At 51.2% G+C, this 23,059-nt stretch overlaps 1 protein-coding gene across 1 annotated transcript in view; it reads left to right on the top strand.

Moving 5' to 3' along the window:
- The window catches only part of Ttll11 (tubulin tyrosine ligase like 11), a 269,365-nt gene extending 256,918 nt beyond the window's left edge, over window positions 1-12,447 (top strand). Inside the window, 1 exon segment of the mRNA XM_023701587.1 lies at window positions 6,974-12,447. Coding sequence (XP_023557355.1) covers window positions 6,974-7,239 — 266 coding nt within the window. The 3' untranslated portion in view covers window positions 7,240-12,447.
- The last annotated feature ends 10,612 nt before the right edge of the window (window positions 12,448-23,059 follow it).

Below are 23,059 nucleotides of genomic sequence, written 5' to 3'. Positions count from 1 at the left end.
TGTCTTTTTAAAAATGTAGATATTTTTAGCCGAAAGTCAAGCTTCTCTGGGATAGGGCAGGTCTTTTTGCAAATAGGCCTCTTTTTTTTGCAGTTTGGCTCCAATCAAGTGCATACAAATGGGGGGAAGGGTCCCTCAAAGTAGAGTTCCTGGTCCCTAAACCTGGGCTCAGTGATTTGTTAGAAATGCAGATTTTCAGGCCCGCCTCAGAACTCTGCAGCAGAAACTCCGGGGGTAGCACTTTGCTCTGTATTCTCACAGCCTCCTCTGCCCTGGAAGGTTAGGGGGTTCTAAAGTCCAAGAGCCTCTCGTCTTTGTCTGTGTGGTTTCCGAAGTTGGCAGATGCTCCGGAAGTATTTTCATAAATTGCTCTTTTCCATCCCCTGGCATAACTCAGTGTCCACAGCTGTCAGTGGAAATAACCCCACCCACCTCCCATGGTGTTCAAAGGCCCGTGGCTGCTGGAGTACACTAAATGGCTCGTTATTGGTACCTGTTGTGTGCCCAGCAGGCGTGGAGCTCTTGGGTCTCACTGACTCTCCTCAGAACCCCATCAGCCCCACAGACTGCCTCACCCTCTTTACAATGGAGGTAAAGAGAAGACTGGGACATGGGCCTGGCCACCAGCACCACCCGGTTGCGTACCCATGGGTCTGTACCAACACAGGACAAGAACCAAGAGGAAGGGTGAAGGAAGAGCAGTAAGTGCCACCCGCGGCTGTGCTGGCTTCATAGAAGCTCTAGCCGCAGACAGCTGGCTGGGGGTATTTTTTAAATAATTTATATATTTTTCCTAATCATTGTAAACAATGAGCATGCATTTTCTTATCTGGAAAATATATAAGGAAAAAAGAAGGATTTTATAAATGCCCTAGAGCCAGGAGCAAAGGTGTACAACTATAATCCCAGCTCTCCTGCAGGCTGCAGCAGGAGGATCACGAGTTCGCAGCCACCCTAGGCAATTTAGCGAGATCCAGTCTTAAAATAAAAAAGGCCCGAGGATATAACTCGGTGTTCGTTGGGTTTTATCCCCAGAAACATCTTCCACCACCAAATACCCAAAAGCCTCGCACCGCCCTGCTCCCCTCTCCCACTGCACTGTAAGTTGGCAGCGAAAGCCTTTGCTTAGATTGTGTTTCCCTTTGCAGGGAATAATTTGTTAAGTAAAATTCCTAGGATTATGATCACTGTGTTAAGTTATATAAACACTTGAGCAGCTCTTAAATTTTTGCCAAATTGCTTTTTAAAAGCAATCATACAGCAATCATGTCACCACTTCACTGTCACTCTTGTCTTACACTTTGGGCAGTTCGGTGAGGGAACAGTCACCTCCTGCTATCTGAGCGACACAGGATGCTTTCTCTCTCACTTGTCCATTTGTGTACTTTGTCTAGTTGGGTACTCTATCAGGTTGGAAGTATTTTTAACATGCAATTAATTACCAGAGCAATCTAACATTTACTGTAAAACAACAACTCAGATTCCTGGGGTTTTACTGTTAGGAAATAAATGAACCAGAAATAAAAACAATGCCATACCAACTGTTTGTTGTAATACCCTCCATAAGAGTGAACAAATATAAACAGAGTTAGTGCTTGACAGAGAGAAGGTGGGAAAGAATGACATACGAGGCCAACATTTGTTGAAATTTTGCGTGTTATTTTGCGAGAGGATCTAGCTATGTTGCCAAAGCTGGTCTCAAGCTCCTGGGCTGAAGCCATCCTCTTGCCTCAGTCTCCTGAGTGCTGGGACTATGTACGGCTCTTACTGTTCCCAGCTGTGATAGAATGAATATGGGTCCATTAAAATCATAGTTATGAAGCTTGCATAGACATCCACAGCAATGTCTATAATTTTAAGCAAAGTGAAGTGGCAAGTATATTGTCATTACAGTGAAAACGCATCTTCCCGTAGTCAGAGGGTGGAGGGAAGGCTCAGGCAGTGCAGTCGGGCTTTTAGAGGGAGAGCAGAGTCTGAGACACACTCTCTGCTAACGTTCTTATTGCATTTGAGAATAAATAATGATAAGCAAGGATAAAGACCCAGATCCACCTCAGAGAACATACCGACCATCTGGGGAGGCTCTGGAAAAGGCCAGAACCTCCAGCCTGGTAGGAGTTGCCCCTTTGCCTGACCCAGGGTCACCTCTCCGTGGGAAGCCCAGCAGCCCAAGTCCTCATTCCAAACTTAGGTCATTCTGAGTGCCCTCCCTCCTCCCCTGCTGCCCTCTGCCCCGCACTCCCCAGCATCTTCCATTCTCTGAAGTTACTGAATGTTAGCCTGGGTCAGGGCACTGCCTCTATACCTGCCGGGGTGACCCAGCACCAAACTCAGATGCACAGCCCCTTAGCGCGGGCCTTGGTGGGGCAGAGTCCCCTGCTCTCCCCAGACCTCACTGCCGTCCACACTCATAAGGACACACTTGTAGGGCTGCTCAAGTCCCCAGGGCTGCGAGCTGTGGAGGTGACCTCCTCCCCAACTGTTGGCCTGAGAAGTGTATCCATGAGATTTATCTTCTAGTTTTTATGGAGTGGTGCATGATGCAGTTTGAAGGTCTCACCGGGAGGTCTGGGGTCTGGTCCTGAGTGGCCAGCTGTTGAGTGATTTGTGTGTCTGGACCTTGGGCAAAACAAATGGCTGTGGAGACTCACAGGCCCTGCGGACGGTGCAGGGCCTGTGTGAGCAGGACTGTGAACTGCCATGCCCCTGACTTCGAGAGAGAATGGTCCTCCCTCCTGCTGGTATCCTAGGCTGAGGACTCCTCACCCTCGTAGCTCCTGCTCCCTTCCTCCAGCATTAGTCCCAGCCCCAAGTAGCACCAGTGCCCTTGGAGTACAGCCCAGCCTGTTCCCAGCTATCCTACCCCAGGTGCCCTGGGTGATTCAGCGACAGCTGCACATCCCCGCCCTGTGCAGTGCTGCCCTGCCCCAGCCCACCTCCCCGGCTCTTCTCCCTTGTCATGGCCCTTCTCCTTCTCAATGGGCCAGCTCTGATCCTCCACCCCAACACCCCACAGTCATGATCAGTGCTGTGTGCCCTGCGGGCTCCATATATTTCCCTGTCATTCTCTCTATCCTCCATATAAGCTGTGTCTTACCCCTCTTAGTAGGGGTGCTTGCATAAAGCCTGGTTCAAATCCCAGCCCTACCATGTACCAGTGGGGAGCCTGAGAACAAGTTCTTACTGCTGTGGGCCTCAGTTTTCTCATCTCTACAAGGGAGTTTGTGAGGATTAGGACATCAGTCACTGTGTCTGGTTTGTGTAAGGGTCATTAATGTCTGTGACCTTTTACTTCTCCTCTTTGCTCTTTACATCAGTCCTCTTATATGAAGTTTTGCTTTCCATAGTACCTGCTGTCAACATCTGTCTTGTAAAATACCAAATGGAAAGTTCCAGAAATAAACAATTAATAAGATATAAATTGTATATCCCAGTGGTGTGATGAAACCTATCCTGCCTGCTCTATCCCACCTGGTCTGTCCATCAGCTCCTTGCCCAGTGTGTCCACCCTATGTGAGCTGCCAGCCCATGAGTCACTCAGTTGTCTCTGTTTCTAGATCAACTGTCACAGTATCATAACACTTGTGGTCAAGGAACTTGTATGTACTTCACAGCGGGCCCAAAGCACAGTAGTGATGGAAGGAGCAGCAGGACGGACCGACGCTGGTGTTGTGTGGCAATGCTGGAGGGTGTAGAGAGAGAAAAGAATAGACAGAATGTGGTTTGGTGCTTTCTGTAGTTTCAAGCATCTACTGGACATCTAAGCCATATCCGCAAGGATAAGAACACCTGGGGGACTGTGTGTGTGTGTGTGTGTGTGTGTGTGTGTGTGTGTGTGTTAAGCATTTTGTCAAGAGAATATATATGCATATATAATATATATGCATATATTACACATATATACACATACACATAAGGTATATACACATATTCTGAAAGTTTGCATTTTTTTTCCAAAGTGATATGTGTGTATACTTGGCTTCTGATGCCAACAGTAGCAAAGGGCTCAGAATTACAAGCAGCTGCCCCGTGTCACTTCCTTCCTCCTGCTAGAACTTCCCAGTGCATACTTTAAAATCACTCACAGTTACCACAGAAGATCAGGAAGTGCAACCAAGCAAAAGGAAACCAAGTAGAACCTATCCAGTCCAGCTTCTCACTCAAGAATGTCTTCTTCCAGGTAATGTAGCCCATAGTGTTTCTTTCTTTCCAAATAAGTCCTTATTGTATTTTTTTTTCCTGGCTAGAGCTCTAATCGTGCATGTTTTGCGGCACAGTGTGTCCCTCTTGCTACCCCAAGTGTGGTCCAGGCACCAGTGGCTGGAGTGCCACCTTCGCAAAGCTCATACACAGTGTCTTCGCCTTTCCCTGACCCCCATCTTGCAAAGACTGGGGTGATGGGACCGCCTACTAGCACAGCTGAGGGGCTTGTAGATCAGAGCTGCTCAGAACTGCAACCCATGAACTGTTTGTTACAGTCCTGGCCAAGAGGCCTGAGCCAGTGTAAACAGCATGCTGCTTCCTTTATAAGGAAAGGCTTGCTGCAAAATACTGTCAGCTGAACTAAACAATGTGATTGATGAGGCGGGTGATTTCCATTCTGGCCCGAGCTCCTTATCTTGTCAGGGACCAGGGCCGCACAGTTTGTGGGCTTGGCATCCTTGGCCTGACATGCTTGGAGCAGCACAGACCACACAGTTGGGAAGTGGGGGCTGTGGCCCAGTTGCTCTGGCTTTAAGTCCTGGCCTCCTCCACCTAATTGCGATGTACGGGCACGTGTGCACACACAAACAGACACATGTTTGTATATACACACAAGCATGCAAGCACTAGGAACGACTGACCCAGAGTTGGTGAGTGACAAACACTCGCATCTGGCTTAGCCTGAGGCCCCCATTGCCCTGTGTGTCCACACAAGGCCTCTGTTTACATGGAAAGCGTTTCCCACCAGGGTTGGGATCTGTTCAACTCCCTGTCAGAGTCAAACTTGCAGAGCCTCTGGAGTCAACAGAGGCAGAGCCCAAAAGCTCTGCCTGGACCTGGAAGGAGACAAAGAACAACTGCTTTGCTCTGTTTGAGTTTCAAGGGGAAAGGGGCACTCAGATCCCGGGGCCCACGTATTACCCAGAAACCTACATATTGTAGGCCCAGTCTGTGGTGATGGGCACGTGAATAACACGTCAGCCACTGGGAAGATGTGGGTTAATAGACTCAGAGCTGACCTCCAATAAAACTCTCTGTGACAGTTGGTCTGGGCTCTGTGTCACCTTCCCCAAGGAGCCCAGGGAGTACCACAGATCTAGGTTCCAGGATTCACTTGTACTTGATGTTGAAAAGACTCAGAACCCTTCATGCAGCCCAACTTGCTTTAAAATCTTTGAGTTTTAAAGGCTCAAGTCAGCAACTTCTGACATTGCCAGTCCTATGGATAACCCACTACTATTATGGACTGCTGGACTATATTGGATTATTTTGCTGACTTCACACAACTACAATATTTAAATGCAATGGAATACCCATCTCTGACAAAACTAAACAAAAAAGGGGACAGAAACGAATGACCATTTTGTATCTGTATATACAAAACAGGATAGATATACAGCCACTTTCTCTTAATTCAGTGAGAAGAACGATTTGTACTAATAGTGTTTGGACAGGATATCATGTCTGCCTCTTGTACTGTGAATAACTACTATGAAGACAACACTATGCAATGTATTAATTATTGAAACTGTCCTAATTGGTTTGAAACTGTCTCATTGCTATTTGTTTTTAAATAAAATTAATTTTAAAAAACCCAAAAATCTTTGAGTTTTCAGGGCACTGTTCTCTGGCTGTGTGACCTTAGAGGAGTTACTTAATGTCTCTGCATGTGTCAGTTTCTTCATCTATAAAACGGGATAATATTGATAATGTTGACCTCACAGGGGGGATGCTGTCAGGACCAGTGGCAATGTCTGTAAAGTGCCCAGCACCAACTCACTCATTGATTCACTTGCTCATTCCTGCCTTCACTCATGTATTCACTGTGTCTGCACCGAGTCTCTCTGAGTGCTGGTAGTGGGAGTTCAGAGACGCACTGGATCTTACAATCTGGCAGGGAAAAGAGAGAGAGGGAGCACGCTGCTTGCTCTTGTAGGTGCTGCAAAGAAAAGTACAGGAAGGGGGCTGGGGTTGCAGCTCAGCGATGGTGTACTTGCCTAGCGTGCATGAGATTCTGGGTTCAATCCCCAGGATTGCAGAAACAAAGCAACCAAAAAACAATGCAAATCCTGTATGGGGTACCATCTCACCTGGGGATAGAGCATGGTGTTTTATCAAAGAAATCATTCTGGGTGCAGATCCTAATGATGGGCAGCTTATCAGGCAAAGCAGGGAAAGACGTTCTGGAGACAGCATGAGGATCACACATCATATGTTCCAGAACATAAGTTTGGCCAGAGAGTAGGAGTTGGGTTTATTTTGCTTCTTTAAGTAAGATTGACATACAGCAAAACACCTAAACTAATTAGATATGTTTTGACATGTAACCTACATCTCTATTAATATCTAGAACACTTCTGTCAGATTAGGTCTGTCTCAATGACTTTTTTTTACTTGCTATAGAAGTTAGGAGCTGAATTCCAGCGGACAGTTCACTGTAGCGCTCAGGGATAACTGAGGGCTTCAGCTTGGGTTAAATTCAGATTCAACCACTTTTTACGCACGTTTCCCTACTTCTATGAGACTTAATTTCCTCACCTATAAAAGAGAGGTAATTAAGCTTGCTTCACTGGGGCGTGTAAGGGACGGAACCTGCAGCTGGCTGGAAAACACCTAGCCACTGTGTGCCAGGCAGTCTAGGAAAGTCAGCCCTCTGAAGCTTCCAGAAGGGTGGTAGGGAGAGAGGTTTGCTCTTGCTGATGGCCTTGAGGTGGCGGCAAGCCTTCCCCCGGCAGCAGTCAGCACTCTGATGCCTTCTCTCTGTCTGCAGGGATGTGTTTGCAGGCCTTCATCGAAGCCTTCTTCTTCCTGGCCCAGAGGAAGTTCAAGATGCTGCCACTGCATGAGCAGGTGGCCTCGCTGATTGACCTGTGTGAATACCACCTGTCCCTGCTGGACGAAAAGCGCCTGGTGTATGGCCGGAGTGGTACAGTGGGGGTCCGGTCCCCCCATAGCACCTCCCACCAAGACACCGCTCCCCTACCCCGCATAAACGGTGCTGAGAAGTTCTCCCATCCCGGACCCACTCTCTCCTGAAGGACACTCTGTCCTGCCAGGAGAAGATGATGCCCGTTGGGGCCGAGGACAGTGCTGGGCTTCTGCCTGCGGAGGGGACAGCAGGTGTACTGCCAGGATCCCGTCTGCAACTTCCGGTCATTGTCTCTGTGTTCTGCTGCGCCCCCGCTTCGCAAGGCCCATTCTAGCTGCCTTCCTCCTGGCACCTCTCAGTGACACACCCAGTCATTGGTGGACGACACCCGCACAGTCATCAGTGGATGCTTGACATCTGAAATGTGACAGATGGCACCTTCTATTCTGGGCTCACAGGAAGCACCAACTAGGGCAAAGCTGTTGTGCTTGGGGCAGGGAGGCACAGACAACCCCCGACCGAAACCGAATGCTATGGAGAGGAAGCTGAACCGGGACCTGCTGGGGCCGCCAAGAGCGGCTGTTAAATCCCACCAGCATCACGTTCATTTCCTACCCCCGAAAAAATGAAATGGAAATATCAAGCAGATAAGGACCCCCACCCCCACCCCAGTCATGTGCTACACAGGTGTAGCTAACAGATTAGCCTCCTTTATTTCATTAGCTCACCTGTTGCTTCAAGTGTTTGATTTGTTACTAATTAAGATGTAACTAAGTAAGATTCCTAGAGCCCGAGAGCTGGCAATGGCCGTCGAGGTCATCTCGTTTGACTTTGACCCCAAAGCAAGGACCCCATCATTAGCTGTCTGTGGTTCCAAATGGTGCAGATGGCCCTGTGGCTCCGAGTGGACCCTGCAAGTGTGGGGCTCTGTCCAAATGGTCAAGGGCCCCTGTGTGCCCAGCCCTGGGTAAGGGGAGATGGCTTCAGAGAGGACCTGCGCATCGGGGCAAGCAGAAGTGCGCATGCTAGAAATGACAGCCTGGGCCAGAGCAGCTGCTGTTCCCCAGGAGTTCTCTGTAGGAAGCAGATTATGAAGCCCCCAACCCTGTTCTTGTGCCCCCTGGGCAGACACAAAGGTTTCACCCTGAAAGGCCCAGGGGATGTGCCAGGAGGTTGCCACCCAGCTGGGAGCTGCAGGCCTTTTCTCCCCAGACATCATTTCTTGAAGTGGCTCTGCAGAAAGGGCTCACTTGCCAAAACGGACCACAGTCTTCAGGCCTGATCCCCAACCAAGCACACAGAACTAAGGACTAGGGACAGGGGAGGATCAAGAGGTTGAATTCCAGCCACATTTTTGGAGCGATACAAAAACATTAGCACTCACAGCTAGCAATGTCCTCTCCACTCTGTGCCTGTCATCTGGAGGCAGGTCACTGTCCATTATGGGGCTCTCTGTCCTGGATCAAGCCCCCTTTCCTGTGGACAGGGATCTGGGGGAGCCCCACCCCCTAGAGAACACAGAGCCCCAGCAGTGATTATCAGAGAAATGAGGCTGCCATCTCACCAAGGCTCCTCCTCGGTGACAAATAGGGTCCCTTTTTCCCAATACTGCTGATTAAAGAATTTGAGGCATCTCTGTTATCAGATCACTAGGAGGTTCCTCCCACCCTCACAGTTCCCATGGGTACTGTCATCATGCCTGTCCCCCTTGGTAACCAGCCACTTATTGCAAGGTGGGATTGAAATGAGAGCAAAAGCACATGGGTCCTTCTTTCTGGCAGAGGGGAGACAGCCAGGGAGACTGGGCTGGCTCAGAGGTTGCTCCGTGTTAGAACTCAGAGACCCCTGTGCTTGAGCCCATCTCTTGGAAGGTCCCTTAGAACCCATCCCTGCCTCTCCCCTCCCCCACTCTTGCCTGCCCTTCATCCCCTTCCTGCTGACCCTCGACTTGGTCCACAGGCTCCGAGTTCCCCGAGGGCCAGGGAAAGAATGTGTAAGAAGATCAGGCTCAGCTGGGGCTCCATTTGGGGGGTGTCCCAAGCGGGGCATGTCAGTGGGCAACCCCAGGAAGGCAGCTTCCTCAGGAGAACAAACCGATCAACCCCACTGGGCCCCGCCCCCTCCCAGGGGCCACTCTGGCTGTGCCTTCACGCTGCCCTTCCTGCCGCCTTCCAGCACCCGGGGGACGAGACTCGGCTTTGCTGCTCTTCTGGGAGGCGCATCGTCCCCACTGACCTAGCGAGAGGCAGCTTGCAGTGTGTGCTGCAGGGAAGCCCTAGGTCCAGGGCAGCTGTTAGCCACTGTGGGTCTTCGCCAGAGGAGCCAGGGCCTCCTGGAGACCGCATCTCAGCCCCCAGCTGCCCGCCCGCACTCCTGCGGTTCCTCCTGCAGGACTGTACCTGTGCTCCCAGCTCAGCGGTCATCTCGCACTGGGGTGCCACAGTGCCCTGCTTCTCAGCTCTGCCACTCACTCACTCTAACGCCTACAGGCCGAGCCAGAGAGGAGGGAATCGGAGAGGTCTGAGTGGACACAGCGAAGGCTGCCTTCAGCCAGCATAATCATACCAGGGCCTTCTCCTTCCACACCTGGACCCCACCCTTCCTGAGCCTGTCTCCAGAAAGATTCCCAAGGCTCTCTCTATCTGTCATCAGAGGATGTGCCATTTCCTACCCAGGGAGCGGCTGCCGGCCAGGACCTGCTCTGTGACCTCCCCTTGCTACCTTTGCTGCCCCTTCTGGATAATAGCAAATCCACGCTTCTCTCAAGGGCCCACTTAGCTGCCTGCAGTAGCCCAGCACAGGATGAGCAGCTCCCTCCGTACCAACTTCCTTTGTGTCACTGTGGGACCACAGCATTTGCTCCCACCCAGGCATGACTTTTCTTAGGGCCAGGCCTATGTTGCCTTCATGTTACCCCAAAACAGAGCAGGGGCAGCCAGTGCTTACTGAGGTCATAAGGCGCTGAGCAGTGCTAACGAGGGGCCCACAGCCCCACGCCCTGTCTCCCGGCGGCCTGCAGGCGCCCTTGAGGACCCTGCATTCTAGGCCTTGCTAGCCAGTTCCCAGCCACCTGCAGATGCCAGCCCGGCTCATTCTCTCCTCAGGCACAGCAGCCATCCCATGACCCCTGCACCCCACTCCAGGGACAGTGGCTTTCCTGGCGCCAGGAGCCTGTCCCTGGCCAAGCCGCAGGTGCCCAGGCACAGGTCTTGCTGTGTCCCTGGGAAGCCCGCCTATGTTCCCACACTGCTGCTCAGTGGCGCCTGCAGCCTGTTCCGCACTCCGCGTCAGCTGTGGCTGTGTGCGGTGCCTACCTCCCTCGTGGAAGGCATCCTGCTGTGTAGCTGGATAGTCATCAGCCCTGCCTGGATGCGGCTGGGCAGGAAGCGACGTTCTCAGAACGAATTCCCTCACTATGTGAATTGAACAGCCCACGCTCAGTGCTTGACGGTTTACAAAGCACTTTTAAGTTTGTCTCGCGTCCTCACCCGTCCAACCAACCACTGAAGGCTGAAGGCAATCATCGCTGTCTTTTCCAATGCCCGGGGGGTTACATGGCTCGTCCTAGCTGTCTCAGCTGGTGAAGGGCAGAGCCAGGATCACACAGCGCCCCAGAGTGGGCTCTGGAGCCCTCTCCCCTTTCCTCTGCGTCACCGTGGGTCTCGGGCCCATTCTACCAACGTGGGTCCTGGGCTGCTCTTCTGCCACTGAGCACCCCAGGAAGGCTCTGCAGGCCATGTAGACTGTAAGGGCTCCAGTCCTCAGCCACACAAATGGGGGTGATTTCTTCCCTCAATTAATCTTAGAAATGTTAGGCAAGACCACGGGAAGTACCACAAATTTGCAAGCACTTCGTAACCCAAAGTGCTGCTGAGCTGCAGCGTTACCTTCTGAGGAGCTTCTGGTGTCCTGCGAAGCAGCAAGGGGTGAAGCTAAAGCTCTCTTGAATCATGCTGTCTGCCAGAGTGGTCAGCTCTTCACCCTCCCCCCTCCTTTTCAGCCTCTTTTATTTAAAGACATTCACCGGCTGAAAAATGGTCCCTGCCTGCTCTTTCAACGTCTGGAATTTGCCTCATGATTGGTAGTGCTACTCTAAAATAGCATGATTTTTTTTCTCTTTTCATTTCTTGATTAATGTCCTGTGCTCCTCGGCCCTATCACTGAAAACTGGGCTTGCCACCTCCAGCTTTTGAGTACCTTCTCTGGAAGCTCAGAAATGACAGCCTCTCAACATCTGGGACCTGACGCTTGCTTGCCGTGGCCGAGGAAGCTGATCCTACTCAGCAAGGGCTCTCGCCGCAGTGCACATGACCCCCAAATCCATCTGGCCTCATTGATATTTTTGCCAGTCTCCTATTTGGTTTGATGAATGCAAGACAGATTTTTCCCACATGGCATGCGAATTTCTCTCTCACAGAGTAAGTCCAATGTTTTGTTTGTTTTGTTGTTCTGTTCCAGGACGCAAGGGAACTCTTCTGAATAGTCAACATATTCTATTGCCTTCATCTCTTAGAACCCAAAGTCTTGATTTTTTATAACTCAGAAAAAACCATGCAGCAGAATGCATATACTTACCGCATATGTGTGCATACACGGACCACCAGTGAGCCCTGGTATAAGGCGATAACATCACTGATGTTTTCTTCATTTCTGGCAATTTGCTTCTGAGTCTGATTCAGAGAGCAGAGGGAGAAGGGGGCTCTTTGCGTCCTGCAGCACAACCTGCTCAGCAGGAGGCTCCTGGGCAACCTTGCCTCCCGCTAGAGGAGCGCCTCTGCACCAATGGGAGCTGCAGTTCCAGGCTACAGGACCTTGCTGTTCACAGCAGCCCTCGGGCTTGGCCCAGGCTGCCTGGATATTTTCCCTCCAGAATATCTTACATCACAAGGGGGGATCCCGAAGGAGATCCAAGTGGTTCTGGAAAGATTCTGGACTTTGAAATCAGACCCAAGTCTAGATTTTGCCCCGAGTGATCATGGACCAGGGGTTTCTCTCTGACCCCTATTCCTCACCTGTCAGGTAGAAATAATGTCGTGATGGACGCAGAGAGCCTGGCATGGGGCTTGGCATCTGGGAGGTGTCTTCATAAATGTCTGATGGGACAAGGCACAGTCTCCATATGCTGAAACTGCCACATGCCAAGGAACACTGCTGCCACCTCGTCAGCCCTGGCAGAGGCTCCGGGAGGTCTGTGAAGACCCCCATGGGCCCCCGCCTTCCTCCCTCTGTGCCCAGCCCTGCCTTTAAGAAGCTGCAGCCCTGCCTCTTAAAAGCCTTTAAAAATTCTTTATTAAATTTTCATGGCGCATGAAGTCAAGGTTCTGTTACTTGGCCTCAGTTGTCTTGGTAACTTCTGAAAATGCAATAATAAAACAAAGCCGAGCGTTGCTAACCACAGACTGGCTCATCATACAACAAGCTGCGGCGGGCATATTGACAGTTTCTCCGGTGTGATCATTTTTGACAGCAAATCCACGGGGTGGGCAGTGCTTGTTCCTTTTGGGTCAATTGGTAGGAAAAGGGCGCCTTTTAATTTTCTCTCCTTGTAGTTAATGTCTTCCTGGGAAGCTGATAATTGCCTCCAGGAAACTCTGAGCTCCTGGGGGAGGCAGGGGGAAGAGTTTGGGGGATCCTCCAACCTGGGGACTGTCTATCCCAGCAAGGAGGGCCCTGTCCCTAGGGTTCTGCCACCTGGTAGAGACGCAGCACCAGGGGTACCTGCCCCAGGAGAAGGAACTGCTCCGTGGCCCCGCACCAGCCCTCAGCTGTGTGCGTGGAGCAGGTGTGCAGGACAATCCCAGGAGCTTCAGGGGAGCTCAAGGCAGGCTGGTCCCCAGAGAGCAGCGCTGCTGAAGCCGCACCACCAAAGAAGTCGTTCCTGGTGCTGCCGGTGCACCTGGCCCCGCGGCTCTGACCCCGGGAGCCGGGCCCTCACCACCTCCCAGCACCGCCTCCCTCTAGGCCCCTGGGGAGCAACATATGTTCACTCTGAATATTTCCCAGACTCTCGACCACCCGACGGAAAGTGGAAAGCAGATGGCCCTGAGTTAAAAATAAAGTAAGACCCCAGCTCCCTGGAAGTCTCCCCCTCCCCCTTCCTGAGAGGCTCCAAAGAAGGCTTGGTTTTTTATGGCTCCTCTGCTGACAGAGAAGCCACGAAGGTAGGCTGCGACCCTGGCCACTGCTCCTAGGCCCCCCCTCAGGGTTGCTGTCTTACAAAGCGACCAGTTTCTTGGCCTGCTTCGCATTCCCCATGTGTGGCAGCCTCTTGGTTCTGTGCTCCTGTGTAACAACTCTGCAGTTCGACAGAGTTGTCACCCCCACCCCCAGATTTGCCCGCCAGATTCCAGAAACCAAGAGAGGAGGTGGCTGTGTGGCAGCCAGTGAGTTTACCCCTGCCTTGGCCACCCGTCTCTAGCCAGGCATGATTTGAGGGTTCGCATGGGGACTGTTGAGTCCAGAAAGATGTCCCACCCTCCCACCTTCCCTCCAAGATTCCCTCAGAACTCAGGCCCACCTCCGTCCTTGACCCAAGTAGCTACAGCTTTATCTCCCAGACAAGCAGCTTTGTTACAGCGCGGCAGCCACAGCCATCACAGCACAACCTTTCAACACTCCGAATGAGCCAAGGAAGGCTCAGAGGAGGAGGCATCTTGCCCCCTTGTCCAGCAAGTTAGGACCATGAGTTAAGCCTCTGCAGTGAGGCAGTCTATGTTGCTCTGTTTGATCAGAGAAATAGAGCAGAAGCCAGCAGCAGCCCTCAGCCTATGGCTGTGTGTGGCATCCGCCGGGGAAAGAGCCCAGGGAGCCACGGCAAGCACTAGTGTTCACAGCTGGAGCCAGCGACCCCCCCCAGCGCAGCTCTTACCCCTTTTGTCTATTTCAGGTTGCAAGTAAGGTTACTATTGTTCTTTTAACTTTTAACCTGTGAGGTAAATCCCAGTACATTTTATACTCCAGCCCTTCTACAGAGCTGGAAGAGGTATGGGACAGAAGTAACGCCGCCAACATAGAACTGTAAGAGCATCTTCTCCCAGCCACCTGTGCCAGGCTGTGCACCCTGGCACTACCCCAGCCATGGTGACACCGGGAAGACAAATGTGTATACTGACTATGGCAGGAAGTTGACTGCTGGATTGGCCTACCCTGGGGTAAAGGAAAGAGCTGGGGTGCTATCTTAATCCACTGGGCCTGCTATCACAAGATATCATAAACCTTGTGAACAATGAAATGTATTTCTCCCAGCTCTGTAGGCTGCATATCAAAGGTCAGAATATCAGCATTGTTGGTGAAGGTGCTCTTGGGGTTGTACTCTGCCATCCTCTCTTTGTGTCCTTGCATGGCAGAAACAATTCTATAGGGTCCCTTTGATGAGGGCACTAATCCCATTTGTGAGGGCTCCATCCTCATGCCCTATTTATCTCCCAAACCTGCTGTTAGCACCACATGGAGGGTGAGGAGCTCATCAAATGAATTTGGGGAAGACACAGCACTCAGTCCACTTCAACTGGCTCCTCCCAGTCCCCAGTAGAGTGCAGCTGAGGGCCCTTGGAGGCCAGCTGAGCCCCTCTCAGTCGGCCGTAATCAGCAGGCTCTTGACGCCTGAGACCCGATCTGGCAGAGCACTCCAGTCAACAGCTCCTCTCTCCACATGGAAACGCATCTGCCTCGAGCCATTTCTGGAGCCAGCAGCTATTGGCCTGGTGGGGGTGGGGCAAAGTGGGGTTTATCACTAGTTGTGCTTGGATAGTCAGCGCCATGTGGACAGGTCAGAAATCTGAGGGTGCAACCCAAAGAGACCAGCTAAAGGACCTGCTTAGGTGTAGCCCCATATTTTCACTTTAAAAGTCCTGCTAGTACTGAAATAACAAACTCCCAGATCTCAGTCGCTTTACCCAGTAGCGGTTTCTTTCTGCTCATTTGGTCTGTGTGGGTCAAGTGATCCTCCAGAATGACTGTCTGCATGTGACTCCGGCTGCTGCCAGCCTGGGTGCTCCCTCTCCACAGCAGCCTCCTGTTGCCTCAGGGCAGAGCAGGCAGAGGGTGACAGCTGAGCCTCTCAGGGCCTATGCCACCTCCAGCCACATGACTGTGACCCAACCCCACAAGCTTTCATTTTTGCTCTGTCACCTTAGAAGACAGAAGAAGGGCTGGCCAAATAGCTCAGCAGATTAAAGCACCTGCAAACAGGTTCAGGGGCCTGGGGTTCAATCCCCAGCCTGCAGGCCCTGCCCCTGGGGTACGCTGAGATAGCAACTGAGACTGGGCATGGTGGCGTGCACCTATAATCCCAGCTCTTGGGAGGATGAAAACAGGAGGATCACTATGAGTCTGTTCTAGTAGTGAGACCCTGAACACCCTGTAGACTCTTCCCTAAAAAGTTAGAAAGAGAGAGAGAGAGAGAGAGAGAGAGAGAGAGAGAGAGAGAGAGAGAGAAGGAAATGGGACTTAGGGGATACAGTGGTTTTGATTTTTCCACAAGACATATATTTGCCATGAAAATATATTTTAACATACATCTTTCTCTTCCCTTAGTCTTTAAATACAGTGGCTGCCCCAAGAAAAGGGCCTTGTTGATCTCATGAGAGCCGTGAAGAGAGCCCCACAAGACACACAGCCGCCCCTTGGGAGCTGCTCAGGGCTGGTTCTAGGGCTTCCCAGAGGTACCCAAATCCCCTGCCCCATTTCTCTACCAGCTACAATAGGAATGTGCCCACATCATGTGGCATACAGATTACACCCAAGCAGGGCACACAGAAACACACCACCAGACGCCCCATTCCCCTCCCAAGGGGTGGGCTCCACCTGTGCCTCCATCGCAGGGAACACTCTCCACAGCCGGGGCAGCGGTCTCTCAGCAGAGAGTGGCTTGGTCCAGGACCGCCTGTGGACCCCGAACTCTAAAGATGCGCAAAGCCCTTACATAACATAGTGTACTATTGGGATGTGATGTATGCGCATCCTCTCGTGTACTTCCAATTATTTCTAGATGGAAATGATATGGAAATGACTGATAGACTATGATGTTTAGAGAATAATGGAGAAAAAAATCGTACTTTTCTGTATAGACACCCCCACTTTTTTATGTTCCATTGTTGCTTTTTCCTTTGTTTTGAGATGAATCTCTGTGTAGTCCAGGCTGTGATCCTCCTGCTTTAGCCTCTTCGGTTCTGGGGTTACTGAGTGTACCACCACACCTAACTGGACACTATTATTTTTGCAAATTTTTCTTTTCTTTTTCACTGGGTACTGAGGACTGAACCCAGGACCTTTGCACCAAGGACATTTCTATATTTTATTTTGAGACAGGCAGGATCTGGCTAGCTGAGTCACTGTCCGAGGTGGCTCTCACACTTATAGCCCTTCTGCCTCAGCCTCCTAGAGTGCTGGGATTATAGGTACGTGCCACACACTTGATTTTTGCAGCTAGCTTTGACACACACTCTCCTCCATTGGTTGAATCCCCAGTGGAACCTTATGGATACGGAAGACTGGTACAAGCCCATCAGCCCAGTCTACAGTAAGGAAACTGAGGCACAAGGGTGAGATGCAGTCACTTGTCCAAGTAGCACTCTGTAAGCGCCATGGCTGGTCTTGGCTCCTGGCTCCTGGCCTCGGGAGCCTGTTCTCTGTGCTGCTGCTCTATGCTGCCAGGTTGGGATCCACCAAGGGCAGGAGGGCCGGGAGGGTGAGGGACAGGCATGGTCAGGGGAGACCCTGCAGAGTAGCACATCTCGGACATGTCTCTGATGAGCCCTCAAGCCTAACAAGGCTGCTGAGGAGATGCCACCAGCTCCCTGAGGTCACCCCTGTGCCCTTCAGGGCTGTACAGCAGGGAGGGCTTGGAGTCATTCCAAAGAAAATCTGTCCTTTGATAACTGAGATTGAATAACTGAGACGCTGCCTCTGGCCTGAATGTGGAGCGGGAAGGCAATGAGGAAAAAGGTGATTGTGTTTGTCCCGGGCACCAGAGTCACCCAGCCATCATAGCAAGGTGGTGGCATTGCTCTGTTTTTATAGCTGAGGAAACTGGGGTCCAGGGTGAGACTCCTGGCCAGGGGCCACAGCCTTTCCACAGCAGTGTGGTCGTCCCGGAGGCTGGGAGCCCAGCAGGGGCAGAGCTCTGTGGGACAGCAGGGGAAGGAACAGGCCAGGTAGGAATGTACCTGACTCCAGCCCCAGGGCCACAGAATGTCTGCCCCAAACCTGGGCACCTGACTTGCTCACACTGTCGAGCAGGAAAGAGGTTGCCCATCCACGGGGCTGCAGCTTCAATTCAGGGTCCTAAAGTGCCACTCCTGTTTAGTTCTTTCTCTGCACTCACAGGCTGTGTGTGAAATGGTGTCTGATAGGAGGGCAGGGGACAAAGGTACTCTTAAGAGAGGGGCTCCGGTGCATGGGCGAAAAGCCCATGAAAATGCGCACCCCCTTCCATACGCTTCTGATGAGCTATGGGTGAGTGTTACATGCATCACAGTGATTTCCTTTTAAAAAGCTTGAAGATCAGCATGTGGCACAGGCCTGTAATCCCAGCACCCTGGGAGGCTGAGGCAGGAGGATCACAAGCTCAAGCCCAACCCGGGCAATTTAATGACCTAATGAGAATTTGTCTCAAAAGAAAACATATTAAGAAGGCCTGAAGATGTGCCTCAGCATGAAGACCCTGAATTCAGTCCCCTGTTAAACACACACACACACACACACACACACACACACACACACACACATAGCTATTAACTCACTTCTATGGAAACTAGAAGACACTGTCACTATCTAGGCTTTTGTTGTTATTTTATACATATACAACGAACATACACATGTATACATGCATAAATGCACACACAGCATCAAGGCATTTGCATGGTTAAAACAAATAAAAATGGCATAAAAAGGTTTACAGTGACAAGTCAGCCCTCTACTTTTTTTTCATCTAAAAACCATTTTGGGGGCTGGCCAGATAGCCCAGTGAACTAAAGCACCTGCTTAGGCAAAGGGTAGCAGCCGGGGTTTGATCCCGGAGGTGCTGTGCCGGCCCCATCCTCAGGGTGTGCTGAGACAGCAATTGAGACTGGGCGTGGTGATACGTACCTATATCCTGGCGCTTGGGAGGGTGAAAACAGAGAATCACTACAAGTCAGATCTATGCAGTGAGACTCTATAGACCCTGTACTAAATACAAAAAACAAAACAAAGCAAATAAAATTAAATTAAAATAAAAACCATCTTAGACATGGTTTCATAATACATCCATGAAAGTGAGCCTTGATTTTTTTAATGATATCATAGCAGGCCATCATACAATATATTGTAATTATTTACTATAGTATACTTTACTAAATCTGTAGCTCAGATGATTTCTAGGCTTCTCTTACTATGAACGTGGTGTGCGGACCATTGTCTCTGTGTCTTTACATATATGTACCATGTGTCACAGAGGTTGAATTACTCAGTCAAAAAGTACATGCATTTTAAATTATAATCAGTGTAATTCAATTGTCCTGAAAAGAGGTTGCCCCGATTTTCATTCCCACCAATACGTGAGCATGTCAGGCCCTCATCCTGCCTGACACAGCGCGTCGTCAGAACAATAACTTCTGCCAATTGATGGATGCAAAACATGGTATCGTCTCATTGTAGATTTAATTTCCACTTCTCGTGTTGTGAATGCAGCCAAGACTCTTGTGCGTATTTAAAAACTATTAGGGTTTCCTCTTCTCCCAACTGGCTATTCATACTCTACATTCATTTCTCAACTGATCTTCTTGTTGATTTTTAGCATCTCTTTGCAAATGAAAAGGGTTGGTCTTTTGTCATATTTCTGCAAAATCTGATTCTCTGTGGGCCATGTTCTGGTGGCCAACTGACTCTTTGCCTCTAGCCTGCTTTGCACTCCCCTGGGATGGTCTCTCTGCACTGCGGAGCTGGTCATGTCACCTCTGTGAAGATTAAAAAAGAAAAAGGCTTCTCACCCCAGCAGCTGGCTAAACTCCTCACTTAATTTTTGGGGTCCTTCCCTTTCGGTGCCAGCTTCTCCTGCCATGATCTATGAAAAATACAATTTGTACTTAAACTTTAAAAAAATATTACAGTAAAAGAAACATTGCCAGTAATGTCCCACTGAGAAGGCTTTCCCGCATTTCAAAGACACTCATCTCATTGTCCTTGCCACTTTCTGAAGCAGTTCTGGAGCTCCTCTTTTGTAAATGCCCATTTGCACTGTTGTGACTGCCTCAGTGTCCTGAATCGATTAAAACATTGTACTCTTCATGCTCATTTTGGCGTTGGGGAAGAGTGAGAAGCTGTCAGTCGCCATGGTTAGAAAGGTCCCACACTGTACAGTTTCTACAAGCCTGCCTTTCTGCTGGAAGGTACCCGGCAGCAGCACTCACTGTACTTTTTTTTTAATCTACCTCATGAAGATATCACAAAAGGGGCCTTGGAGGACTACTTCAGAAAGTGGAAAAAATGAGAAGGTAAGTGCCCAAAGCGAAGAACAGTGTCTTGGAGGGGCTGTGTGGGAACGGATCTTCTCCTGTAATGACATTTTTAAACATAAGCTCTCACCATATCTTTCTGTCACCCCTGGTACAGCACCACCATCTAAAGCCAGCAAGGTTGGAGTCCACAGACACACTGACACACCTGGAAGAAACCTAGGTGGCACCCTGTCTTGCTTACTTTTCTCTCTGCTGAGACAAAATAGCCGGTGCCAAAAGTTAAGGAAAGAATGGTTTTATTTAGCTCACAGTTTGTGGAGGTTTCAGTCCACTCTCAGCTCGCTCCAAGGCAGGGTGGCACGGATGAAGAGCAACGGTTCATGGTGGTAGAAGACAGTGAAAGCACCAAGAACAAAAGTGGGGATAAGAGACCAGGCTTTTCCTCCCTTATATTACATGCAGGCTACCCGCCCTAGGGCCGCTGTAGCGCATCACTAACCCCAGCACAATGAACCAATAAAACTCTAGATTCAGCCACCTCCAAAAAGGCCCACCACCCCCTGACTGCATGAAGCCTTAGGGGCACATCCAGGTACAAACCGTAACACACCCTTCACAGGGGAAACCCCCTATTCCGTCCCACTTCGAAGCTCTATAGTCCTACCTCCTCACACCCATACTTTCCTGGAAACGACTTTCTTTCCTATCTCCAGGGGAGGCCCGGGCATTTCCCCTGGCTGCCAATGTCCCTCTCTCCAGCAGACCTGCTGAGCTCCTCTGTTCTCCTGGGCTGGCTGCCACTGTCTGGAAGCCTCTGAACCCTCTGTGTCCCTTTAACCACTTCCTGTGACTCTGTCTACCAGGCACTCTCCTCTGTATGCTAATCCTTCCCTCCGCATAGAGAGGCTACTGGGAAATATCCACAGAAAGGATGAGTTCATGAGCCACGGGGGGGCGGGGTGGACAAAGGCAGCCCTGACAGCAGAGCCAGTGGGTGCAGGGGTGAGAGGCGAGGGCCCAGGACCTCCTTAGCCCAAAAGGCTGTTGGTTCATGTAAACCTGCACTGAATATTTCATAAACTGCAAATTCAAGAAATGGAGTGACTAGTACTTCCCCAGGTAATCATAGCCTGCCCGCCAGCCTTTTGATCTTTTGACTAGGAGAGAGGGGTCGTTGTCCTTAGCAGGTTGCAGACCAAGGCCTTTCCAGAGAGTGGATTCCCTGCTCTTGCCCCCAGGCATCACAGGAAGACCCAATTCTGTGGGGTCTGTGATTGGGACCTATCAAGGGTACCTCAGGGAACCTTCCTGGTTGGCAGGAACCAGTAGGATGTAGGCCCTTTCTCCCCAGATACAGGCTCCCTGGCCCCAACCACCTTGTTAATTGAGAATGTGGTGGCAGCTTCCTCCCTGTTGCCATCTCTCCCTGGGCCGTGGGCAGGTCCTCCTGCTGCTCCGCCCATCTCTCCACCAGGCGCCACCATCAGTTGTTCCCCTGCTTCCTGAGAACCCTTAGAAAGTAAGTGGGCTGAGGGATGGTGCCAGCTTCACTATTCTTCTAGGCTTTCCATGCCTCTGAGAAGCCAGACCAGGTCCTCCCCTGGCCCCTGCTAACCCCCTGGACTCCCCCAGAGCTGAGGTCTCTGCTTCCTCCCAAGCCTCTGCCAGCACCTCCACCAGGGCCTCTACAGCCCCCTCCCCACCTGCTGAGCTGACCCCCTTCAATAAGCACTAGTGCCAAGGTACCAGCTCGTGCCGGCCCTGGTGCCACAATGGTGTGGATGTGACCAGGTGTGGGCCCTGTGTACCTGGAGCCAAAGGTCAAGGAAACACTTTTCTGAAGGATGAGCAGGCGTCATCTGAGGCCAAAGCTCTTGCGGGAGGTTTCCTTCCTGCCAAGGGAGAGGGTTCGGAAGACAATAGCCTCTCGGTTGAGTTCTTGGTTAATCCAGAGTACAATTTGGGTGGAACAAGAGTGGGCATGAAGGAGTACAGGGCCCAGGAGTGGGGGTGCTCCTTTGGACATAAACCATGCAGGCTCTAGAAGTTTCTTGAGAGGGCAGAACAGAGTGGCTTCTGGTGGAAGCTGCTCAACTGCTCTCCAGCCTCCCTCGGGGATGGAACTTCTAAGTGCAGGGCTGGTCCATCCCATAGGCAGCTGTGCTTACTAACAGCAGCGCTGGAGCACAGCAGGTGGAGAACTCCAAAAATGGGTGGATGGGAGGAGGGATGGGTGGATGGATGGGTGGATGGATGGATGGATGGATGGGTGGATGGGAGGAGGGATGGGTGGATAGATGGGTGGATGGATGGATGGGTGGATGGGTGGAGGGATGGACGGATGGATGGATGGGTAGATGGAGGGATGGATGGATGGATGGATGGATGAATGGATGGATGGAGGGAGGGAGGGATGGATGGATGGATGGATGGATGAATGGATGGGTGGAGGGATGGATGGATGGATGGATGGGTGGATGGATGGATGGATGGATGGATGGATGGATGGATGGATGGATGAATGGATGGAGGGAGGGATGGTTGGGTGGATGGATGGATGGGTGGATGGGTGGATGGGTGGAGGGATGGGTGGATGGATGGGTGGATGGATGCATGGATGGATGGATGGATGGATGGATGGATGGATGGATGGATGGATGGGTAGATGGGTGGATGGGTGGATGGGTGGAAAGACGGATGGATGGATGGATGCATGGATGGATGGATGGATGGATGGATGGATGGATGGACGGACGGATGGGGGTGGGGGATGGATGGAAGGATGGATGGGTGGATGGATGCCAGGAGACAGAGAGAATGATGACTCAATGGATGGGTGGATGGATGGATGGATAGGTGGATGGATGGATGGATGGATGGATGGATGGATGGATGGATGCCAGGTGACAGAGGGAATGATGACTTGATGGATGGATGGGCTGAGCAGTTGGTCACAGGGGTGGGACAATCACAAGCCAGCAGCAGGGTCAGGGGCACAGACTGGTTCCTGTCTGGGCCTCGGGACCACCCAAGATCCTTCTTTCCTCCCACTTTGCTCACAAAACAGGTTGCTTCCTAACTTGTCATTTCCCCTCACACCCACAGGCAGGAACAAGCACCATCCCAATAAATAAAGCTGGGCTGCTGTTTAGCACTGTTCCAGATCCCCAAGAAGGCCAGGTCACATGGCACCCAGCAGCAGCCCAGGAGCCGACAGGCTGAAGCATGTCATGTTCAATTCCAGGCCCTCAGAGCCCGCGAGACCCCGTGATGCTCTGAAACCTACGCTGACCTATTAGAATGCAGGTGTGCTCCTCGTTGCCTGTAATGAACACATTATCTTGTCTCTTACCAGGACCTACCCCCTTCTCTCTCCCAACCCCCCCAGGAAAAGAGGGGTACAACGATCTTGAATGCCTTCCCTGCTACAGCTCCAAGGAAGAAGAGATGACAGAGAAGGAGATGGCTCGGGCCTGGGGCTGGAACCTGAGTGTGGCTGTGGAGAGATGGCCCCAACACACTGCACTGTCTTCCTACTCCGTCTCTTTTC

This window comes from Octodon degus, unplaced genomic scaffold (genome assembly GCF_000260255.1).
Source record: "Octodon degus isolate 3935 unplaced genomic scaffold, OctDeg1.0 scaffold00137, whole genome shotgun sequence".
NCBI lineage: Eukaryota > Metazoa > Chordata > Mammalia > Rodentia > Octodontidae > Octodon > Octodon degus.
The sequence above is the reverse complement of the archived record's forward strand: the minus strand, read 5'-3'. Positions and strand labels throughout refer to the sequence as shown.